The following is a 21,918-nucleotide window of genomic DNA, read 5'->3' on the forward strand; positions in this document are numbered from 1 at the left end:
TTATTGTTTCCCCTTCCTCTTCCTCTTCCTCTTCCTCCGGTAGATCCATTTTTCTTATTTCCCGGACCTGGAGTCGCCTTTGTTGGTGTTCCTGAAGAACGACTACCAGACCAGGGTGCAACCGCATTCCAAAATTCGCGACCTATTGAAGCTACAGTTGTTACTGTACTTGCTATATCATGGATCATCTCCATAGTACTCTTACCAGTATTACTATTATTATTATTTTCACCAGCTGCATCAGGAGGCGGAGTTGATGTTGTTTTCTCGTATTCGTAAAGCATGGAACAAGCCTCTGAGAAATTTGGGAGAGGTAACTGTGAGGAGATCGTGTTTTTGAGGAGCAAGTATTGAGGAGGCAAACCAGCAAGAAGTTGCAAAACCAAATCTGGATCTGAAATTGGATTGCCGATTGCTGTTAAAGAATTAGCTGTGGATTTCAACTTTTTGACATATGAATCTATGGTTTCGAGATCCCCTTTTCTGGTGCCGTGAAATTGCATTTTCAGTTGTTGAGCTATAATTATCGTTTCATCTTTTGAATTTGAAGAAGAAGTGGCAGTTTTCTCTGATGAAGTATCCATACTTTTTTCGTTCTCAGTACTTTTGAGTGAACTTTCTCTACCTATTGTTCTAATTGGTATTGTGGATGGTGTAATAAGGGGAGTATTTTTTAAATATATGGGGTCGTTTGGTTTGGATATAAACTATGATTGAGACAAATTATGTTGGAATAAGTTGTTCACGAATTATTTTTATTTGATTTGTTGTATTCAAAATAATATATATTGATAAATTTTAAGAATAAGTTGTTTATTTACAAAATTACCCTTCACTTTATTTAAACTTTTTAACTTTTTCTTTGCGAGCTTTTGTTATTCATTTTTTAAAATAAAACTTTTATTTTATTTAACTTAAATATTTTTGTTTATGTATACCCATGATAAGTACCATGTATATTTAAAAGGGTAAATTACGTAAATTCCATAGTTTTAATATAAAATTACAATCTATCTCTAATAAGTTTCTAATTACATTAATCCCTTAAAATTTAAAAAAACCGGATACAATAATTGAAGCTCGGATACATTAAATACTGTCTCGAATACATTAATATGTAGCTTGGATACATCAAAAACTAGTTTGGATACATTAAATACTGGCTTGGATACATTTAAAACTAGCTCGGATACATAACATGTAGCTCGGATACAGTAATATGCAGCTCAGATACATTAAAGAAATAAGAGATTTTGGAGATTTTTAAAAGTTACAGAGAATAATGGAAATAAGTGAAACAAAAGGTGTGTATTTCTGTAATTTGTCCTATTTAGAGAATAGGCTTAAGTCATATGTAGCCCTTTAAAGTTGTCCGCATAATTTATTTAGACACTTCAACTAGGGGTAGTACCTATTGAACACTTTAACCTTAAAAAAATTATATCTATTAGACACAAAATGTCAATCAGTTGAAAATTAAAATTGCGTGTAGCTCAAACGCAAATACATAACAGGTGTACCAATGAAACAACGACATGTGGCAGTTGAATTCAATTTTTTAAAAGTTTTATTTAAATAATACAAAAAGAATTTTAAGAAAATAAAAATAACTCTTTTAATTGACGCTCCCCACCCTCTCGTCTTCTTCTTCACCTCTTTCCGTCGGAGTCGACACACAAATAAAACATCGCCCCACTCTTTCATTCCCTTTCATCGATATCGACAACACCTCCTACCCATTGCCTTCATCTTCTTTCGATTAATAAACATTTATCACAGTTACAAAAAATAATAACAAACTTTTGTCGAAAAAAGAATTGATTCAATTTTCTTTCATCGAAATAAATGGAGTTTCGCCAAAATATTTAAAACCTGAAAAAGAGGAAAAAACAGAAGAATAGTTGGAGAGGGTGATAGAAAGAGAGAGAAAGTTGGTGGGGTGGGGTGGCATGTGAGGTAACCGATAAGTACAAAGATGGTGGATGAAAATCGTTGAGGTTGTTCTTAGGAAGAAGACATTTTTATTGTTAGTTAATTGTTTTTGGTTTCTTTATTAATTAATGTCAAGGTCAATAAATTATAAAATGTACTTTTTCAGGAAAAATAGAAAGGGAAATATTTTTTTGGGCGCGTGAAAAGTGAAGAACACATTTTTTGCCACATCACTATTTTATGCTTAATAGATACGCATTTTGAATATTTTAAGTGTTCAATAGGTACTAGCTCTAGTTGAGGTGTCTAAATGAATTATATAGACAACTTTAAGGGCCGCAGATAACTTAAGCCTTAAAAATATAACTTTTTTCTTATTTAGCTTAAAAATAGAACTTTCCTCTTAAGTTTGTTAAAGAGAAGAAAATTTATGAGAAATCAAAATAAAATAAATATAAGAATTAGTCAAATAAATTCATAAATAAAAAATATATTTATATAGTGTAATTTTTTAATAGAAAATATGTATAATTATCATAAAAATAAGTAGTAGTAAATATTATTATACATGATATTAAAAATAATGTAAATATACATAAATGTGAAAAAATGATGTATAAAAAGGATTTAAAGGGATGTATTTGTCATTTACCTATTTTGTCCCAGGATTACTATACCACCCAATGTGAGGGATAACTTATCTTGATACTAATTCATAATCCTGGGATAAGTTATCTCAAGCTTTGCAACCAAACAACGAAATAAAGGATACTTAAAATTTATCCTGGGATTAACTCCCCTTATCCATCACACCAAACAACCCCATAAAGTTTATGAAAGTATTTCTTTAATGTTTAAATTTGGTTTCAAGTTAAATTTAATAATTGACAAGTATGAAATATAAAATAGAGAAAATACATAATTACCCCATTAAAGTAAGACCTGTTTTTTAGAAAGACACTTTAACTTTCCGGGGGTGCTAGTACCCCCTTAAACAATTTTAAAGTGTTGTAAATATGCCATTTTTCAGCCACCCTCAATTGCAAGAAAAGAAGTGCAATCACGCACCACTTATTATTTGCCACGTGTTAAATTTTAATTTTTTATCTTTATTTTCATTTTTGTTTTTTTTTCTTATTTTATTAACTTCATTTTCTTTTTCTTTTTCTCTTTCTTCTTCTTTCTACATTACCCTCCTCTGCTCTTCTTCGGTCCTTTTAGCTGCCCAGAAATCCTCGACGTAGCCACCATCTTCGTCAATTCTCCGGAGTAGTCTTTATCATGTCACTATTATAATACCATAATATCAGCAAATTTTTGTTAAATCAAAAATAAAATTACTAACAAATTATAAATTGAAAATTAATAATCACCTCCAATCTACCATCTCCTTTTCAAAATTACGATAATTATGCAACGGAACTCTATTGCGATGAAGGTAATGAAATTCTATATATAATACTCTCAAATCTAAGAAATTTTTTTATTCACTTGCTAAAGAACTACATAACAATTTATTTATTTATGTTTAAAAAAGAACAATATTATCAAGGAGGTTTACAATTATTATTATTTTGAAAAATATAAGGGACAAAAGAAGAAAAAGGAACAAAGAGAAGCAAGAAGACAAGGAAAAAAATGAGTGAATTAAATGGGTCTTCTAAGTTGAAGAAGATAGAGAGGAGGTAGTTGATTCTTTTGAAATTTGGGAAAGAAGATAACAAAAATAAAGAATTGAGAAAGTACAATAAAAAAATAAAAGAAAAGAAAAAAATAATATTTCTAATTAAATAAATGCTTAAATAAATATTATTTACTTTTTGGTTCAACTCACTCTATATCAGAGAGTGAACTACACTCTACATGCCACGTAGGAACGTAGTGAGACAATTAATTCATTCTAAATAAGAATAATAGGGTAATAGAACCCTTACAAAGTTTAAGTGTCTTTTTAAAAAATAGGTCTTACTTTAATGGGGTAATTATGTATTTTCTCTATAAAATAAGATAAAAGAGGTAAATATACTCATCAATTTTATGATTTAGGGCAGATATATTTCCATTAAAAAAATAGTGCATATATATTCTTAATGTCTAACAAATGATGCATATATATATATATATATATATCCTTATCGTCTAACAAATGATGTATATTTACTCTCTATCTAAATAGTCTGAATTAAGAAAAATATCTTAAAGCTGGTTTTTAAATTTCCAAAATGTCATTTGGCTTAAAAAGATTATCTCATCCATTTTTTACACATTCAGACCGGACCCAATTAAAAAAAGAAACACACAATTCTTCATTATTCAAATCCGATCCAAAATTATTTTATGATTGAGTTGAAGACGGATTGACTAAAAAGGAACGTGAGTTACATAAATTGGAATGAAGTAAATTTTTTGTGTCATGTGGCATATTAGGGGTAAATAGTTTCAAAAATCCATATTTAAGGAGATAATTAAGATTTGTTATAATTTAGGGGGTAAGTAGTTTCAAAAATCAATGTTCGAAGAGGTAATTAAGTTTTTTTTGTAGTTTAGATATGCATTTAATAAATTATGTAACTTTAAGAGATTTTTTTAACTATCAACTCAAAGCCAAAATTTGAATGTCCCAACTTAGAGAAAATGACAAAAATGATCCTTAATGTATGTGTAATGAGTTATTTTGATCCTTAATGTATTTTAATTGATTAAAATGATCCTTAACATATAGTAAATTTTGGTCCTTAATATATTTTACTTGATTGAAATGATTCTTAATGTATAACAAAATGTCTTCATTTTGGTCTTTTATCCTAAACTTAACAGATTTATTAAAAAAAATGTTAAATGTAATTATCGACCCCTCGTGGCTAACAAAATTCTCCCTTGATATCTTCTTTGTTAGCTCCAAAGAAAAATCCCATAAAATCTAGCACTATTTTCTTTACTTTGTCTAACAAAAAATATTATTTTCTCTTGTTTAAAACAAAAATGGGTATTGCGTCAGTAGAATAATATTTTAGAAAAGAAAAAATAGTAAATTTTATTGGAGAAACTAGAGAAAATGGTGTTAGATTTTATAGAGTTCTTTCATTGAAGCAAACAAAAAATACAATAATGATAAATTTTGTTAGTCAATTAGGGTCTATAGTAAAATTTAACATTTTTTTAAAAAAATGAATATGTTAGATTTAGGGTAAAGGACCAAAATGAATATTTTTTGTCATACATTAAGGACCATTTCAATCAAGTGAAATATATTAAAGATCAAAATGAACACATTTGTTATATATTAAAAAGTATTTCAATCAAATGAAGTATATTAAGGACCAAAATAAAGTGTTACTCATACATTTAGGAACATTTTGGTTATTTTCTCTCCTAACTTATATGACTTTTAGCTTTTTCTTTTTAATCTTGCTTAAAATGAAAACGACACTATGCAATATGAGTCTCATATTAATGTGAATTATATATCGATTCTTCTGCAGTTTAAATGGAGTTCGGAGCCAAAAGGACAACTTTTTTTTTTCAAAAAACTAAACGGCACATCAAAAAACAATTTAACCAAAATGGCAAAATCGCTCTGTCAGGAGCGATTTTCTTCTGACAAAAGTTGTCATACGTTAAAAAAATAAAAAAAGCAGCTATTTTCTCAAAAAAATAATAATCTTTTTTTCTTCAAAATGGTTAAGAATTTTTTTAAAAAAAGTTTTTTTTTTAATATTTAATATTCTTTTATTATTATTTATGATATATAATTCAATTTTGCTCATGCTTCAACAATTTTATTGAGTACACTGTCCGTTTTGTTTATCATTTTTATATTATTAATAATTAACAATAGGCATGAATATAATAGCACTAGGCATGAAAAACGCTGCCCCTGCAGCGATGTGTAAGGAAAAATAATAATTCTGACTTTAATAAAAAAGAATTATTTACAAAATCGCTGATAGGGCAGCGATTTTTAATTAAAAAAAAGAAAAAAATTTTTTAGACAAAATTGCTGCTAGGGCAGCGATTTTTCGTCATTGTGGTAGAGGGAAATCGCTTCATTAGGAGTGATTTTGCCCTTTTGGTTTTAAAAAAATTTGATATGCCCTTTTGAAATTTTTGACAATTTTTTTTTACCCTTTTGACTCCGAACTCAGCTTAAATGTTTGTACCATTGAAATTAGAAGTTTGCAATTTATTTTTTCTTTGTAAAAACTCATAAATGAGATTATGGGACAAGACATGCCTACTGAACTTATACCTTAAGACACTATATACCTAGAATTTATGCTTACGGAGCTTGGGGCATATAAGTTGTGTCTATTTGAACTTATACCTCAAGACTATGTTTTCTAAAATGTTTGTCTTGCGAATTTAGATACTATTGAACTTATGTTCCAAGATAAAAATTCGCAACGCATAAGTTTTTGTGATATAAGTAGGGGTGGAGCTAAGTTGGATTCGTAGATTCGAATGAATCCAATAACTTTTTAGTAGATTTTATATTTGTACTAGAAAATTTAATAAATATATATATGTATATTAACTCGTGAATCCCTAAAAAATTGATTGACAGCATAGTGGTAAGGAACGAGGTTGTGGAAATGCTTTCCACACTAAAGTTGTGGGTTCCTCTATCATGCAAGAATAGTTGCGGAAGCCATTGGACGAAGGAGAAGATCATGATACTAAACACATGATGGGTTTAATTTGTTTGTTGGATTGTATATATATTTGTATAAATTATAGGAACCACATATTATAAGTACTAAATAACATCTTATCCCTTCTAGTTTTCTATTTACCAAAAATCCCTTAAAAATGATGTTTACAGGATACATAGTGTTGTGCACGGGATACATTAGGTTTGATACATTCCACATAGCGGGATACATAGCGTTGTGCACGGGATACATTAGGTTTGATACATTCCACATAGCGGGATACATAGTGTTGTGCACGGGATACATAGCGTTGTGCACGGAATACATAGCGTTTGATACATTTCACATAGCGGGATACATAGCGTTGTGCACGGGATACATGCGGGATACATAGGTAAATAAGAGATTTTTGAAATTTTTGAAATAAGTAAGGGTAAATGGATATTAAGGTAAGTAAAGGAGTGTAGTTAAGTAATTTGTCCTATATATTTTCCTTGAGGTGTTTTTCAATTACTGAAATGAATTCTTCTTGTATTAAAACTAGCCTCTTTGTCTTAGGTCAAAATAATTAAAACACTCAACTTATGCTCAAGGCGTAAGTTCAATGATACAAGTTATGTTACAGAATATAAGTTTAGTAGCATATGTTACGTTTTAAAACACAAGTTATATCCTAAGATATAGGTTTAGTGACACAAATTACGCCACACGACATAAGTTTAGGCCCAAATTATGCCTATTGAGTTTATCTCTCAAAGCACAAGTTATACCTATTGAATTTATGTTTACTGAACTTGGGACATAAGTTATGCCTACTGAACTTATGCCTCAAGGGACAAGTTACGCCTACTGAATTTATATCTCAAACAAAGTTTTCTAACACCTTGTTTGGATGGTTATTACCCGCCGTATTGTTATACGATATTTGTTTTGATTGTTACTTAAATTCTATTGTATTGTAGTGTTTAAATCCATCATTAGGTAACTATGAAAAGACCCATTTTATGTAACAATTGACTTGGTGTGATCGCATTGTTACCTTAATATTTTCTTCTCATTTTGTCTTTAATTTATTATTTAATAATCATATTTCACCTTTTATTCTACATTTTCACAGTAGCTCTATCCCGTACCCTATTTTTCTTGTTAGGTCTATCATTTAAATAATGAATGTGTGACATTATATAGCAACGGAGAACAATACAATCTATCCAAACATTATATTCATTAAAACAACACAACACAATAAGATACAACACAATACAATACAATACAACAAACATTTGTACTAGAGTTCCCTTGCATTTAAGCTTTTCAGTAATGTAATTACTACATTACTTGCGTGAGAGCCCCTGCCAAATTTTACATCCAGCCAAAGTCACAAGTCCCACTGCCTTAATTGCAATCCCCAAATGACCAACTGCACCTACCGTAGAAGCCACAGAGCCCACTGCCGCGGCAACGGAAACACTTAATTTACCTCCTCCATCTATCAAATCACCCATTTTACCTGTTGCGTCTATCACATCACTAAACCTATTAATTCCTTCTATCGCAGCACCAATACGATAATCAGACGATGGTGCTGCATCAACAATACCTCTAGGATCAGTTCTAATTGGCCTCACGCACGGATCCTGTAATTAGGGATAACAAAATTAGCTCATTCAAATTCAAATTCAGATGAATTAATGTATAAGATTCATTAAAATTACAATAAACAATAAAGTTGAAACTATAGCTTGATAATTTAAAAGTTTAAATCTTCAATTCGCCTCTATGTGACACTCATACCTTTTTGTACCTGTACAACATGTAACAAACCTCGTCAAAAGTGGGGAGAGGACACTTTGATGATATTGTTTGCTTGAAGGACAAATATCCACTCTTTTCACAGAGAGCCAGAAGTCGCAACACCATGTTTGAATCTGATATGGTAATGCCGTCTACCGCAAGAGAATTGGCTATCACGGACTTCAATTTTTTCACAAAGGACTCGAACACGAAGGTCTCCACATCCCCTTTCTCGTACCGTGAAATTGAATTTTCAGTTTAAACCACGAAACTAGTAAAGAACTAAATGTTATGAAATAAGATGAAACAAAGGGAGTATTATAAGGTCGACGAAAATATCACGAAAGTCAAAAGAAATTTACAACTCTGAATTGTTCAAAATCTGAAATTGGTGGTTGAAATTAAATAAGGGTTATTTAGGCTCTTTTGATGGTGGCTTTTAGTTTTTGCATGAATTACTTCTATTTTGGGGGTGATTATTAATTTTTTGTCCTTCAATATAATGGTTTTTGATTTATGTGTAGTTGCTCCTTTAATAAAATTTTTTGAGTCAAAGTATCATTAATTATGACCTTATAATGTAAGGACGAGTTTTGTTGTTATTAAAAATAGTCGTACTAAAATCCAAGGTGTTGCTAATTGTCTAAAATGGGTCATTTAGTAGGGCTATGGTTTATGAATAGTAAGTAGACAATTTTGGATTTTGTCCAAATGAATATAGTTCGATAAATACAATACAATAATTAGCGGATAAAAACTAATTTTAACGCGGTGCTCACATTAAACTAAGCTTTCTGGCCTTAGTAATAAAACATAAGTGATATATGTGGTTTTTTTGTGAAGGCCTGGCCCTATAACTTTTACTTGGCCCAATATCTATTTGTGTGATATTCTTGTTGGTTTCCCTATTGGGCTGTGGCTGATTCATTACAAAAAGTCAAAAACTAACCTCATGAGGTCGATTTTGATTAGAAGTAATCACGTTATGCAATAGAGGATTAGCTTTGTATGGTAGTTTGAGAATTTTATAACCAAATGTGTAGATTATGTTGGATGGTTTTGAAATCACGAAAATTGTTATAGCTTGAGGCATAGTTATGATACTATCCTTAAGGATATTTCACCGATTATAGATGCATTCTTCAGAATTCAATAAGAATTTACGTCTCTCGATCTCTCATTTTATGTTTAGTCCATGTAGGCCGGGCTCGTTGTGAATGATTTAATTGGTCCAATTGTTGTACCTAAAGCAACGCTAGCTTCCTATGGTTGATGCTCTTAAGTTTAGATGGTTGCGTATCATTTCATTCAAAGAGAAATCAATATAATTTTGATGTATATATCTATGTGCGTCTCATTTTCATATATACTAGCTTGTGAGACACAAGTGTTATCTAGTCACTTGTGTGAAATCTTTTTTTTTCTAAGTGAGTTTTGTGATGTTATTTCTCTGGATATTTTTGTACCTGATTTTATGTCAGTTAATAGAATCATGTTAAATGTGTGTGTCTCTTTTGTATATTTCTTTTTTATTATCCTTTCGTTTCAATTTGTTTGTCTAATTTTAAATTGACACGAAGTTTAAGAAAGTAAAAAATAATGTTGAATCTTGTTGTCTTAAATTAAATATATGTCAAATGTATCAAAATTCAAAATGACCTTTAAACTTGTGGTCTTAAACATATCAAATAGAAAGTTAGAGAGTTGTCAAAGAAAGGAAAGAGAAATTCATTTTTAAACGGATTAAAAAAAAATGGGACAAACAAATCAGAACGGATGGACTATCTGATTTATTTATCATCTTTCAAGGGGAACTTGTTTGTTTATTTCATAGAGGTTTTCTCTTAAAATCTCTTGAGCAAGTATTCTCAATTTTAGATTCATCTGTTTAAACTAGGACTTTCACCAAGAAAATGAAGGGAAAAAAAGACAAACGGAGGTAGAAATATAGAAGAGAAGGGAACTAATTATAGAAATATATCTATCTCTAAAGTTTACTAGTGATAAAACATTTATTAAGAGTAGAAAATTTCTTTAATATGAAATCTACAACATTTAGAAAATAAACATTTCAACTAGCAATTAGATGAGGATTACTTCTGGATAAAAAAGAAGAAGATGTTGATGAATCCATTGACTTTAACCATGCACCTTTTTAATGAAGAAGATTTTTACTTCATCGCTAAATTGCTCGTAGCTAAATATAATTTTTTTTTTATAAAATTGATTGCTAATTCATCACCAAATAGAATTAGCAACAGATTTCACTATTTAGTTATTACAAAATTTGTGTGTCGCTAATTCCTGTAATATGTAAGAGGGACTTTCCCTAACCATTGTTGTGTGCCAATCCTACCAATCTTTTTAAGACAGTGAGATATATGGAAGAGTCAATAATAATGCAACATAAGGAGTTTTGTAAGTGTTGTTCATATATCAACAATGAGAAAAATCTATCCAATGTACATAACTATTCAAAGCTAAAATCAATGAGATTTTGTTGTAGATTCAAGCAAAGAAGGCAACACAAGGGGAGAAAGCAAAGGAATTGGATCTTTACTATGACAACAAGACGAATACGAAGCAGAAGATTCAGATTCAGATGAATCCATTAGCTTATTTAACAATGCACCTTTATAATCAAGAGAGTTGTTGCTGCTGCTGCTGGGCTTGAGCTGAAGAGGGCGAGGCGCGCGCCTTTGCAACCTGCTTAGTGGCCTTTTTACTATTGCAAATTCATCTTTTGGTATAATACAAGTTTGGAAACCAGGAAACTCATGTTCATCAACAACACATCCCTTCATGATTTTCATTTGTTACGAGATTCGTAATCCCTTTTTGAGTATTATTAGTATTATCTTCGCTGTGAATGATCCGGTGGGGGACTGTCCCCAAGAATTTATCAAGGGGGGGCCAATAAGGATATGTTAGTACGAAAAAAATTATTTGGAGTTCTCTTGTTTTCAGTATACCCCCATACTCCTAGGCAGAATTTGTGTGATATCTTAATGGGAACATGTCCAACTTGTATGGTCCTATGATGCCTTTAGTATGGTCAAAATATTGATAAAATTGCATATTTGGTCCTAATTTATAAACAAATGCTGTTTTAGTTCATTTGGTAGGGTCGTTTAGCTGGTTAGAATTATGCGTGTATTAATAATGTAGGTTTTAATTGTAATATTGGACAACACTTATAGATGCCTTTAACGACTACGAAAGTAGGAAAACTCTCTTAGAAAGATTTTTAAGAAGCTCGATGAGAAGAGACTCTCATATTTAATTACGTCGTAGAGATCATGGAATTCAGAAGTAACTTATCAACTAGCTAGAACCCTAAAACAACTAGATTTTGTGGGCAACACATATGAAGAATGAAGGAAATATCTTATTGAGATATGCCTAAAAATCTTCATATTAATAATTATCTAAAAATATATAGTATAAATCTATATATAGAAAGATATTTCGATAAAAAGTATTTTGGTTCAAAAAATTTCCATTTTTCTCTTAGACAAAAAATATTTAGTTCTATGCCATGTTTGTCTTTATAACTTTCCACCCCATTTTTCCATTGCACCCTCCCCTAAATTATCCATTTTCTCTTGGACAAAATATTATCCATTATCTTCATTTTGCATTGTAAGACTCCATAACTTCAATTACTAGGGAGTTGAGAGGAAATTATAGGTGGTGAATAGAGGCGGGGGTCTAAATTTGAGGGAAATAGAAGTTGGTGTCTTTGTAAATTCATTTGTTCAATTGATACTTCTTTTCAACAATATGGCATTTAATTTTTGCTCTTTGTTAAAATTTGGTTTCAAAACTAATCGTGGCGTTATCAAATTGACACACTAGAATATTTGTGCAATTAAATGTCATATGTCCCTAATTAAATCTAGACTATTTCATATAGTTTAGGGGCAAATTTAACTTTTGTTTTTAAAGAAAAAAAATCTCTGTGTTGGAAAGTTTATATCGTTAGTAAATAAGGACAAATCTAGATCATTTTTATAATGGCGAGTACAGATTTAATTTAGAAATATTATTATGTGTAATCCAACATACTACTATGTAAATGTAAATAGTAAATACTAGTACGCAAATATTCATATTGTATATTCTATAGTTTAAATAATATTACAATCAGAATTCTCTATAATAATAATTATTTATTATAATTAAAAAAAATTAAAATTGTCTTTTATATTATATTATAATATATGTTTTTTATAACAATATTTATTATAACAATTGAAAAAAAATATTCAAATAAACTACGATGGTATAAAAAGGTTCAACAACACCTTTACTTATATTGAGTTGTTGAAACTTGCACTACTATACTATTAATGTGGAAGAAAATATAAATATAAAATAGATACATACATTTTAAATATATTGATTTTAAATGTTGGATTCGCCTTGAGAGGAGTAAAATAAATAAGAAGGGAGAGGACCAAGAGCGTATAGACTATAGGATATTTTTCTGTTTTAAAATAAGTGGTGTTTTTAGTTGGATCACATCCCTTAAAAACTATTTATTCATAAAATATAAGAAGTGTTTTTACTAACTTTTTCCTAATAACAGAAAAAATAATTAATGATTCTTGATTATGTAAATAAAGATAATTTTGAAAAATAAAATCAATTTTAAAAAAATTCTAAAACATTACATATTTTAAAATAAAATAAAATATCACTTACTTTGAAATGAAATTTGATTAAGTTAACCTATATTGGGCGTGTAATCAGCATATATTTACAATTACCAAGATAGATTAGTCTGAAGACTCCACGAGTTGGCACATGATCTCTCTTAATTGCAATTATTTCTGTGCCAATTTGTTTTTTTATTAAAAAAAATCATGATAAGGAGTTTCTTTCTTGAATTTTATACGATGATGATTTAAATTAACCGAAATTTTAATGCGGATATTAGAAAAAATAAAACTTGTGAAAGGATGGATATTAATACTTTTTTGTTTTAATTTTTGTGGCACTGTTTAAATTTTGAAATTTAAATGAATAAATTTTTTATCAGATTTTTTCTTATGTTTCTTAAATATTAGATTATTTTTTTTATTAATTGCTTATTTTTGTTTTTTTATCAGATTTTTTCTTTCTATCATGTTTTGATTACTTCTTCTTTTTTAGTCAAGAATTTATTGGAAACAACTTCTCTTTCGCATAAAGATGAAAATAAGGTAGGCATATATTCTATCTTTCTCAGACTCTACTTATTAAATAAGAGGGTGTTTGGAATGACTTAAAAGTTGGTCAAATCTACTTTTAAGTCAATTTTTAACTTCTCAAAATGTTTGACAAATATAAAAATAACTTAAAATAAGTAAAAAAAAAGACTTAAAATAAGTTAGGAAGTGTTTGGCACGGTAAAAAATGACTTAAAATAAGTTTAAAACGACTTAAAATAAGTCAAAAACCAAAAGTAGGTCACCCCCTACTTTTTATTTTTGACTTAAAAGTCATTTCAATTTGAATATAACTTTTTATTTTTGACTTGTAAATTACTTTTTTAAATCAATCCAAACGGGCTCTAAATTATGTTATTATTTTACTATATAACTTGTAGTATCTTTTATTTAATTTTAAATATATAAATTTTATAATTAAAATTAAAAAGTCCATCTCTTAGAACATATCGTGTATTGAAGCAGAGGGAATAATAGAATAACTAGATTCAATCAACAAGGGTTGTGTTAGAGTGATAGGTACTCTTTAATTCTTATTCAGAGATTTCATATTCGAGTCATATGATTTCGGAGTTGCCTATGTTAGGAATCACTTTACCTTTTAATGTGAATCTTCCCGGCATAATTTTAAATTTAATCAGACTCTAATATGACAAACATCGGATGAAAAAAAAAACTTAGACTCAAATGAATAGTAGTTTTAAGGAGATGATTATTTTTTATTTTAAGAAGTTGAATCACGTTCATGGCTGTTCCAATACCATGTGATAGAGAACAATCACAAAAATTTAAAATAATGTTTATATATATATATATATATATATATATATATATATATATATTGAATATATTTAATTGTGTGGATATATCATTCAATGAATCTATAGCATACATGTATCTAATTAAGGCATCACTTAATTTTTATATCTAACTATGATTTGTATATTCTCTAAAAAGATATTCTTCATATTTGTTGGAAGACACACTCCAACTCACTTGAAAGAAGATAAATCATCTCTCCTAGTACATTTCTTGTCTAAGAGATCTTATTTTATATTATTTTATTTCTATTAATTTAAAACACGTTATTAGCATGATATTCTAATCAACTACAGATTTCAATTTCTCCTATCCGTAAGGTATGCATACAAATAACTCTTTTTATACTGTGAAATTTCGTTTACATAATCCTACACATGTATTATATAGATATCGTATGCTTAATATCTTGTAGTTTCAAAAATTCATGTTATACTAAGTTTTATTGGTTGTCTCCATATCATAAGTTAGTCAATGACTCAACCTTTAATCTGTTTTAAATAATTTTATCTGCAACTTATTTTATGTATTTAATTAGTCAATATAAGTGATTTCATCCGTTAAAGTCTAATGAGAAGATATATGAGTAAAATAAAAAGTAGATAAATTACTTTATGTTGCTTGTGTGCTAATTAAAAGGGAATAGTACTATATGTCTATTTGCAAATTGTTTCTTGAATTATTTTAGACAACACTGATAAGAAAATAAATAAAATGTATCATTACGTATGACAATCATAATCATGACGGCATATATTAGATTTCCGGACAAGAACAAAATTTGTGTAATTCAAACATACGAAGTTGCCCAAATTCCTTTTAATGAAAAGAGTAAATATAAAATGATTTAATAATGACAAGACAAGATCATGGTATCAAAAGTTTAATGGATGATAAAATTGCTCATACAATAGCAAATTCAAACTCTTTTCTTATTATATATCGATTGATTGGTTAGAAAGAGAAATATATCAGTAAGAATATAATAACGCATCAGATCTGAATGTGTTGATCGTTTAGAAATTCTCCAAGCTCTAGTATATGAGACAAAACTATTTTTGAAAGAGAATTGTATTCCATCAACAAGATATATACTCATTTATTCAATATTGAACCATCCATAACATTAATATCTGGCTTCCTAAGTTATTCAGTAATTCCTTTTGGTGATCACTTTGTTCTATCCGATCTTAGTATTGATATTTTTCTTTTATGAATTGTCATTTTAAGTGTTGCTCATGTTAGAGACTTTTAATATCAAGGTATGAATCAAATAATAAATACTTTTTTTAGGTGGTCTATATGTAGCTGCCTAATCAATTAATTATGAAATATCATTATTTAAAGTACTTATAAATTTTGTTTTTATTAAATAACTAATCATTAATATGTGTTTTAAATTTACAGTAGGTAAAATGTTAGTATCTTATTATATAATTTGAAAAAAGTTGATTCAAGTTAATGAAATGTTAGTCATTTGTTCCAATATAATACCTTGGCTCTTATTGTAAAAAAGAATTAGGTAGATAATAAACTTTAAGTAGCTTAATTTAAAATTCTATATTATCAAACAAAGTTATAAAATAGATACTAATTCCAAGTCTTTGTAATATAAAAATTATAATTCTCGTCTAGAGTGACATAATGCCTTAAATTCTTCTTTATATATATATTCACATTATATATGAATATTATTTTCATAATTAGGATCAATCATGCACAAGTTGAAGAGGGGAATTGAATTTCCTTTTTTGGCTAGATAGGAGTGCCACTCTAGAAAGAGGTCTCCATTCCTCTCCTCATTCCACTTATTCTTTCACCATTTTAGAATGTCTTTTCTTAGTTGTGTACATTAGATATTCAAATAACAACAATTTCCTTTCCTTTCGGCATTGTTTGGTCAAAAGGAAAATCAATTGGATCACTTTTCCATTTGTGATTTATTTTCTCTACTATTTCTAGGATAGGACTTTGTTAAAATTTTGCAAAAGTGTTACTCCATGGGGATGTAGATGGGAGAAAGAGAACAATGATGTCACAAAGAGGGGCTCCAACTCTATCCATCCATTTTTTTAGTCTCTCAAATTATTCAAAAAAAAAAAAAAGGAAGTGAAATTAATCTTTTTATGATCAATTTTGTCAACATCAATGTATTTAAAAGACGATCAATAGATGACCATTTACCGCCACATCACTAATAAATTCATTAAATGAGTTTAAAATTGAGGGGTATTAAAAATAAGGACAATATGAAATCTAAAGGTGGCCATCGAAGATATTTGGAGGCTATTCGATGAACGGAGAATAATTTTATACTATTTTCAATAGTTTAATGATATTTTAGACTTTTTTTTTTGTGTTTTTATCTTTTCAATGAGAAAAAAGAAGCTAGAATGCTCCAATCATAAAAGTAGAAGGAATCCAATTAATCCACGACAACCCTACTAAACTAATTCGTTTTTTATGCTAAGCTCATTTATTAATGATGACCAAAATCAAAAGTGACAAGCCGCCTTGTCAAAGGTGGATGACTCCACTTAAAAAGGAAAAAAATTAATGCGATTAATGACATTGTCTTTTATAACATTTTTTAAATATAATGTTTACCCAAGAAAATGACAAAAATCATCACACATGTTTGAGGATAAGCTTAAAATAATTTTAGTTTTTAAGTATGTTTGGTCTCCAATTAGATATTTAACAATTTATGTTTATTAGATTCGATGAAAATAGTGGTTAGAAAGATTTAAACACGTAACACAAAAAACTACACTAAACATTAAAAAGATATAAAATAATAATAATAAAAAGCTACATCTTCGTAAACTTAAATATGAGTTTCTTGTTTTTATTCTTGTCATTATTTCTGTCAAATTTAACGAACATAAATAGTTTAAAAATTTGACAAAAACAAAAAGTGTTATGACCAAAACTATTGTGTGCATATTAATAGGACTATATCGAACCTACCGAAGTACAAAGGGACCATATTTGTCCTTTTTCTCATGTTTAATCCCTCCAATTAATGTTTTTTAAAACTATAGAAAACATCGAAATCAAGTCAAACATGAAGGGCCACATTTGACTGTACAGTTGAGACATATTAAAAGCAAAAAAGAGTAAAAAGGGCATTTGATTAAACTAGTCAAACTAGCTTATAAACTCGTTTTAGCGTATTTGCGAACCATCGTGGTGTTGAACCATAACCAATAGACAAAGCTAAACGATCACGAAAATATATTAAAAACAAAAGAGTAAAAGGGTACTTGACTAAAGCTTATAAGCTGATCAAACTGACTTATAAGCACTTTATAGCTTATCCATTGGGTCAACATGGTATTGAACCATAACCAATGAACATAGCAAAACGATCACGAAAACATATTTACAGACAAATGACATGCCTTTAAACCTAGCAAGAACCAATGTAGGTTTGATGATGCAGAGGGGATCAAATGTACACGCGACGAGGACTAGATCGAGTGTCTTTCAAGAATACGACCTAACCAACCCGAAATTACAAAAGGATCTAGACTTGAATAGACCACCAAAAAGGAACCTGGTTGGAGATTCTTGTGGAACTGGATTTAACTTTGCAATGTTGCCTTTCACACTAAGAATCGTCTGTCCGATTGTCTGACGAACGGATTCTATGATCTTAGCATCAACAGGATATCCTGATGAATCGCGAACGTAGAATATATTAACAGCTTTGCCAGCTCTAGTTGTCACTTCTGCTCTGGTGACGGTGAGGCTGTTCTCGCGGAAGATCCTAGTAACATCGGAGAGTAGTCCTACTCTGTCCGTGGTACATAGTTCTAGTTTCAATCCCTAGAAAGACACGAGAAAAAAAAATGAAAAACGATGTTCGATTAAAACGTAATCCAAAGCCTACAAGACAAGAACATGACATTACAGGACTCCAATATTTTCTTCCAAGAGGATATTTCCAAATCTATCTGACATCACTGAGGCAATAAATTAGAATTGTAAGACATCATCAGACAACTAATAGACAAATAGATTGCCAGAAGCATGCACTAGACAAGCTAAGAGAGACACCTTTACTCTAATAAATAAAATATACTTCAATGTTTGTCTTTTCTCCTATAGTTTCTTGTCCTTCGATATCTGTTGTTTCTTGTACTTCGATCATCATAGTATTTTGCTTTGTTATGTTGCTTTAGATCTTTTTTCCTTGAGTCGAGGGTCTATCAGAAACAACCTCTGTGATAGGGGTAAGGTCTGCGGACGCTCTATCTTCTCAAACCTCACTTTGTGAGATAACATTGTATGTGTTGTATTGAAGACAAAACAGAAAGAAAAGAACCTATTTTGCATCGTTCAAAATCGTACTCACGAAGTCTTGAAATTCTAAATCAACGAATTAGGCGAAAATATCATCTCCAAAAGGATCCAGAAACAGAATTTGATCGACATAGACAAGGTAAAGGATATAAGTTGACACCAGTGAATTGAAGAACCAATTACATCTACCAATTTCGCACGAAAAAGCTATCTAGAGCTGAATAAATGGAATAACGGATCTAAGAAGATTTTAGGAAGTGAATCACTAGTGCTAACCTCAGATACCCTTCTTTCTATAGCTGCTTCAAGACATTGAATCACTCGTTGTCGTTCTGCATCTGATTTCACCGGGGAACCATCTATATGTCTTATGCAGTACTCCTTCAATGAGAACAGAGTTTATAGTTTTAGTTCACAAATTTTCCGGGAAAAAATACAATGCTAGAACTTGCGAAACGAATAGGAAATTCTAGTACCTGTTGGGCTACTGGTCCTTCAGCATCAACATTACCATGGAAAACCACATACTGCATATCGGTCAATGTACAAATTGTATCAAATAGAAGCTTTGGTCTATCCTTGCACCGGATTGTCACAACAGAGTAGTCCTTGTCGTGCCAATTAACGACACTCACATTAGGCCTCTCTTTTTCATCCAATACTTCACCAGCAGCACGTTCATAGTCTCGGTCTGCAAACATTAGCTGGTGAAGCCTTCTCTCGGTATGAGAGACCCCTTCAGATACTATTGTTTTTGCATCCCTTAATTTATTGCTACATCTAAGTACATTGCACAAAAGTTGCTTCATCATAGACAACCTTTCCGGATCATTAATTGTACCTCCCGTTTCCTCATCCTTAACTTGCATTATAGCTGCTGCTCGGGTGTTATGAGTCCACACCTCAGCATTAACCACATTGCATTTGAGATTCGTGAGGACAGCGCTCATCTCAGACAATAGCCCCGGTCTATCACTTCCGATTAACTCAATTGAAGTGTAGTCCATTCCTGTAGTAACTCCAACTGATCGTCTCGTTGATGACGCAAAACTAGAATCCGGACCAAGAGACTGAAAATGACAACCACAAAAAACAAAATTCAGTAGCTTTTCCACACCAATGCAAAAGAACAAGTGCCTAACTTTTGCACACAGGATAAAACTCACCTTCATGATATAATCCAACATCGCTTCGTCTGTAATCTTGTTCCCTTCTTGATTAGTCACATTGAAAACTGCCAAAAGAGTATCAACTTACAAATCACCCCTTAAAAGATGAGGTAAATTCCATTTTCAAAGTGAAAGGAACAAATGCTAGATGTTGCTCAGACTCTCCAAAAATGCACTACTTTTAGAGGATCTAACACACACCCGTCGACACATTTTTGAAGAGTTCGAGCAACACAAGTGTCGTAAATTCCCTTTTCAAAGTGAAAGGAACAAACGCCAGATGTTGCTCACACTCCAAAAATGCACTACTTTTGGAGAATCTGACACACATCTGTCAACACATTTTTCAAGAATCTGAGCGACAAAGGATGAAATGAAAAGTAAAGACAGAGATGATTACCATCCATGAACCATCCACCATCAGATGAAATATAAGCCTTAGTGATAACAAGATTAAGATCAGTTAAAACTTGTACCACCTCTAAAAGTATTCCATGTTTGTTAGCACTATCCACCTAGAAAGTTAAACAAAATTATAAAAGATCCCCTTTTTCACTAGCAATAAAACAACAAAGAACCTAAACTCACACAAACCTGTATAACAGTAGCATTTTTGCAAGAATCATTGTCAATCACCACTCTAACATAAAGACAATGAAACATAATGTAAATGCAAAGCCTTACTAATAATAAATCATTAAAAGTTTAAAAAAACCAACAAATTGAAGAAATAGTACCTTGGTGGATTCATTCTTCTTATGAATTTTTCATATTCATCATCCATGATGTTCTGAGAATAGCTAACTGTAGCTTTAGAAACAAAAAGATAAAAACACAAACAGAGAGAATCAGCATTACCAACAAAGAATGTAAAGTAAGTAATTTTTAAGGAAAGGGGGGGAAATTAAATTTGACCAATCATTTAAGACTAGAATGAGTAAGAATAACCAAATAATACCAAAGAAGTTGCTAATTAAGAAGGCTAAAAGGTATTTGTACACTGTACCTATATTTGGGTGTGTGTGTTGGTGGGGCTATATGTTTATGCAGGGACGGAGCTAAGTGGGGTTCGTGGATTCGAACAACTCAGTAGCTTTTTCGTACACCATATATATGAATATTAACTTATGAACTCTCAACAAAACTGATTGACGATTCAATAAAAATTAAAGGGAAGGAAATTTAGAACTTCAAACTCTTAATACTGGTTCCGTCTCTGTGTTTATTTATGTGTGTGGAAACCATAGACATCAAAAGCTCAATAATGTTAACAGCTCAAAAAAACACAAACAAAATCAGTAGTTGGAGACACCAAACAAACAGACAACTAAACAAATCTACCAAATTACACAAACCATAAACACAAAGCTAAGAAAAAAAAATCAAGAAAATTCAAGATTGACCCATTAACACAAAAACACTCATGTATTGAAATTAACAAAAACAAACTCAAGATAACAACTTTTACCCACCCACCCCAAAACCCATGGAACAGAAGGAGAAAAAATGGTAAGTACCCATTACAATTTCTTGAAGATTCTTGAATTGGGTCACCAAGATTTTCTTGAATCTCTCAAAACACAGAGAGAAAGAGAAAGACAAGAGGATTGTGGTGGTCTTATGACAGGATCTCTGCCAACTACATGGTAACTGAATCTTGACTAGCCCCCACTATAAATAAAATACTAAAATAGTAGTCTACTAGTAAAATTTACTAATTTACCAAAAATATATAGTCAATTTTTATGATACAATTTCCTTTTTAGTTAATCAAAAGAAAGAAAGATATTTTTCTATAATTAAAAAGAATTTACTTTTAAAAATCTCTTTATCTTTAATTAAATAATTTATAGTCATATAAAAATATCTAAAACTTATTTAGAATCATAATTTTTTTAAAAAAATTACTTAAATTTTATATTAAGTCAAACAATTCTACTTATATTAAGATGAAAAGAGTATATGTAGTTACCTTATATGCAACAGGGACTCGGGGACCAAATTTTTTTTGCCAAGAATTCCAAGTTCTTA

The 21,918-nt window shown here is 30.1% G+C and overlaps 2 protein-coding genes across 3 annotated transcripts; both read right to left on the reverse strand.

The window, feature by feature from the left end:
- Positions 1–7,875: 7,875 nt before the first annotated feature.
- LOC125875470 (uncharacterized) lies at positions 7,876–8,775 on the reverse strand. The gene is made up of 2 exons (XM_049556422.1): positions 8,379–8,775; positions 7,876–8,221 (listed from the first exon to the last, which is right to left on the reverse strand). Exons 1-2 carry the CDS (start codon positions 8,502–8,504, stop codon positions 7,919–7,921), a joined length of 429 nt encoding a protein of 142 aa, XP_049412379.1. The 5' UTR covers positions 8,505–8,775; the 3' UTR covers positions 7,876–7,918.
- An 8,909-nt stretch (positions 8,776–17,684) lies between these two features.
- On the reverse strand, positions 17,685–21,580 carry LOC125875234 (ACT domain-containing protein ACR4-like). 2 transcript variants are annotated; one of them, XM_049556340.1, is made up of 8 exons: positions 21,405–21,580; positions 20,625–20,697; positions 20,482–20,527; positions 20,288–20,402; positions 19,885–19,952; positions 19,195–19,788; positions 18,995–19,099; positions 17,685–18,241 (listed from the first exon to the last, which is right to left on the reverse strand). In XM_049556340.1, the coding sequence occupies exons 1-8, from the start codon at positions 21,406–21,408 to the stop codon at positions 17,900–17,902; spliced, it is 1,347 nt and encodes a 448-aa protein (XP_049412297.1). In that variant the 5' UTR covers positions 21,409–21,580; the 3' UTR covers positions 17,685–17,899. The 2 variants fall into 2 exon arrangements, with proteins under 2 accessions (XP_049412297.1, XP_049412305.1); XM_049556348.1 differs by having other exon boundaries at positions 21,412–21,568.
- Positions 21,581–21,918: the final 338 nt, after the last annotated feature.

Source organism: Solanum stenotomum, chromosome 1 (assembly GCF_019186545.1).
Source record: "Solanum stenotomum isolate F172 chromosome 1, ASM1918654v1, whole genome shotgun sequence".
NCBI lineage: Eukaryota > Viridiplantae > Streptophyta > Magnoliopsida > Solanales > Solanaceae > Solanum > Solanum stenotomum.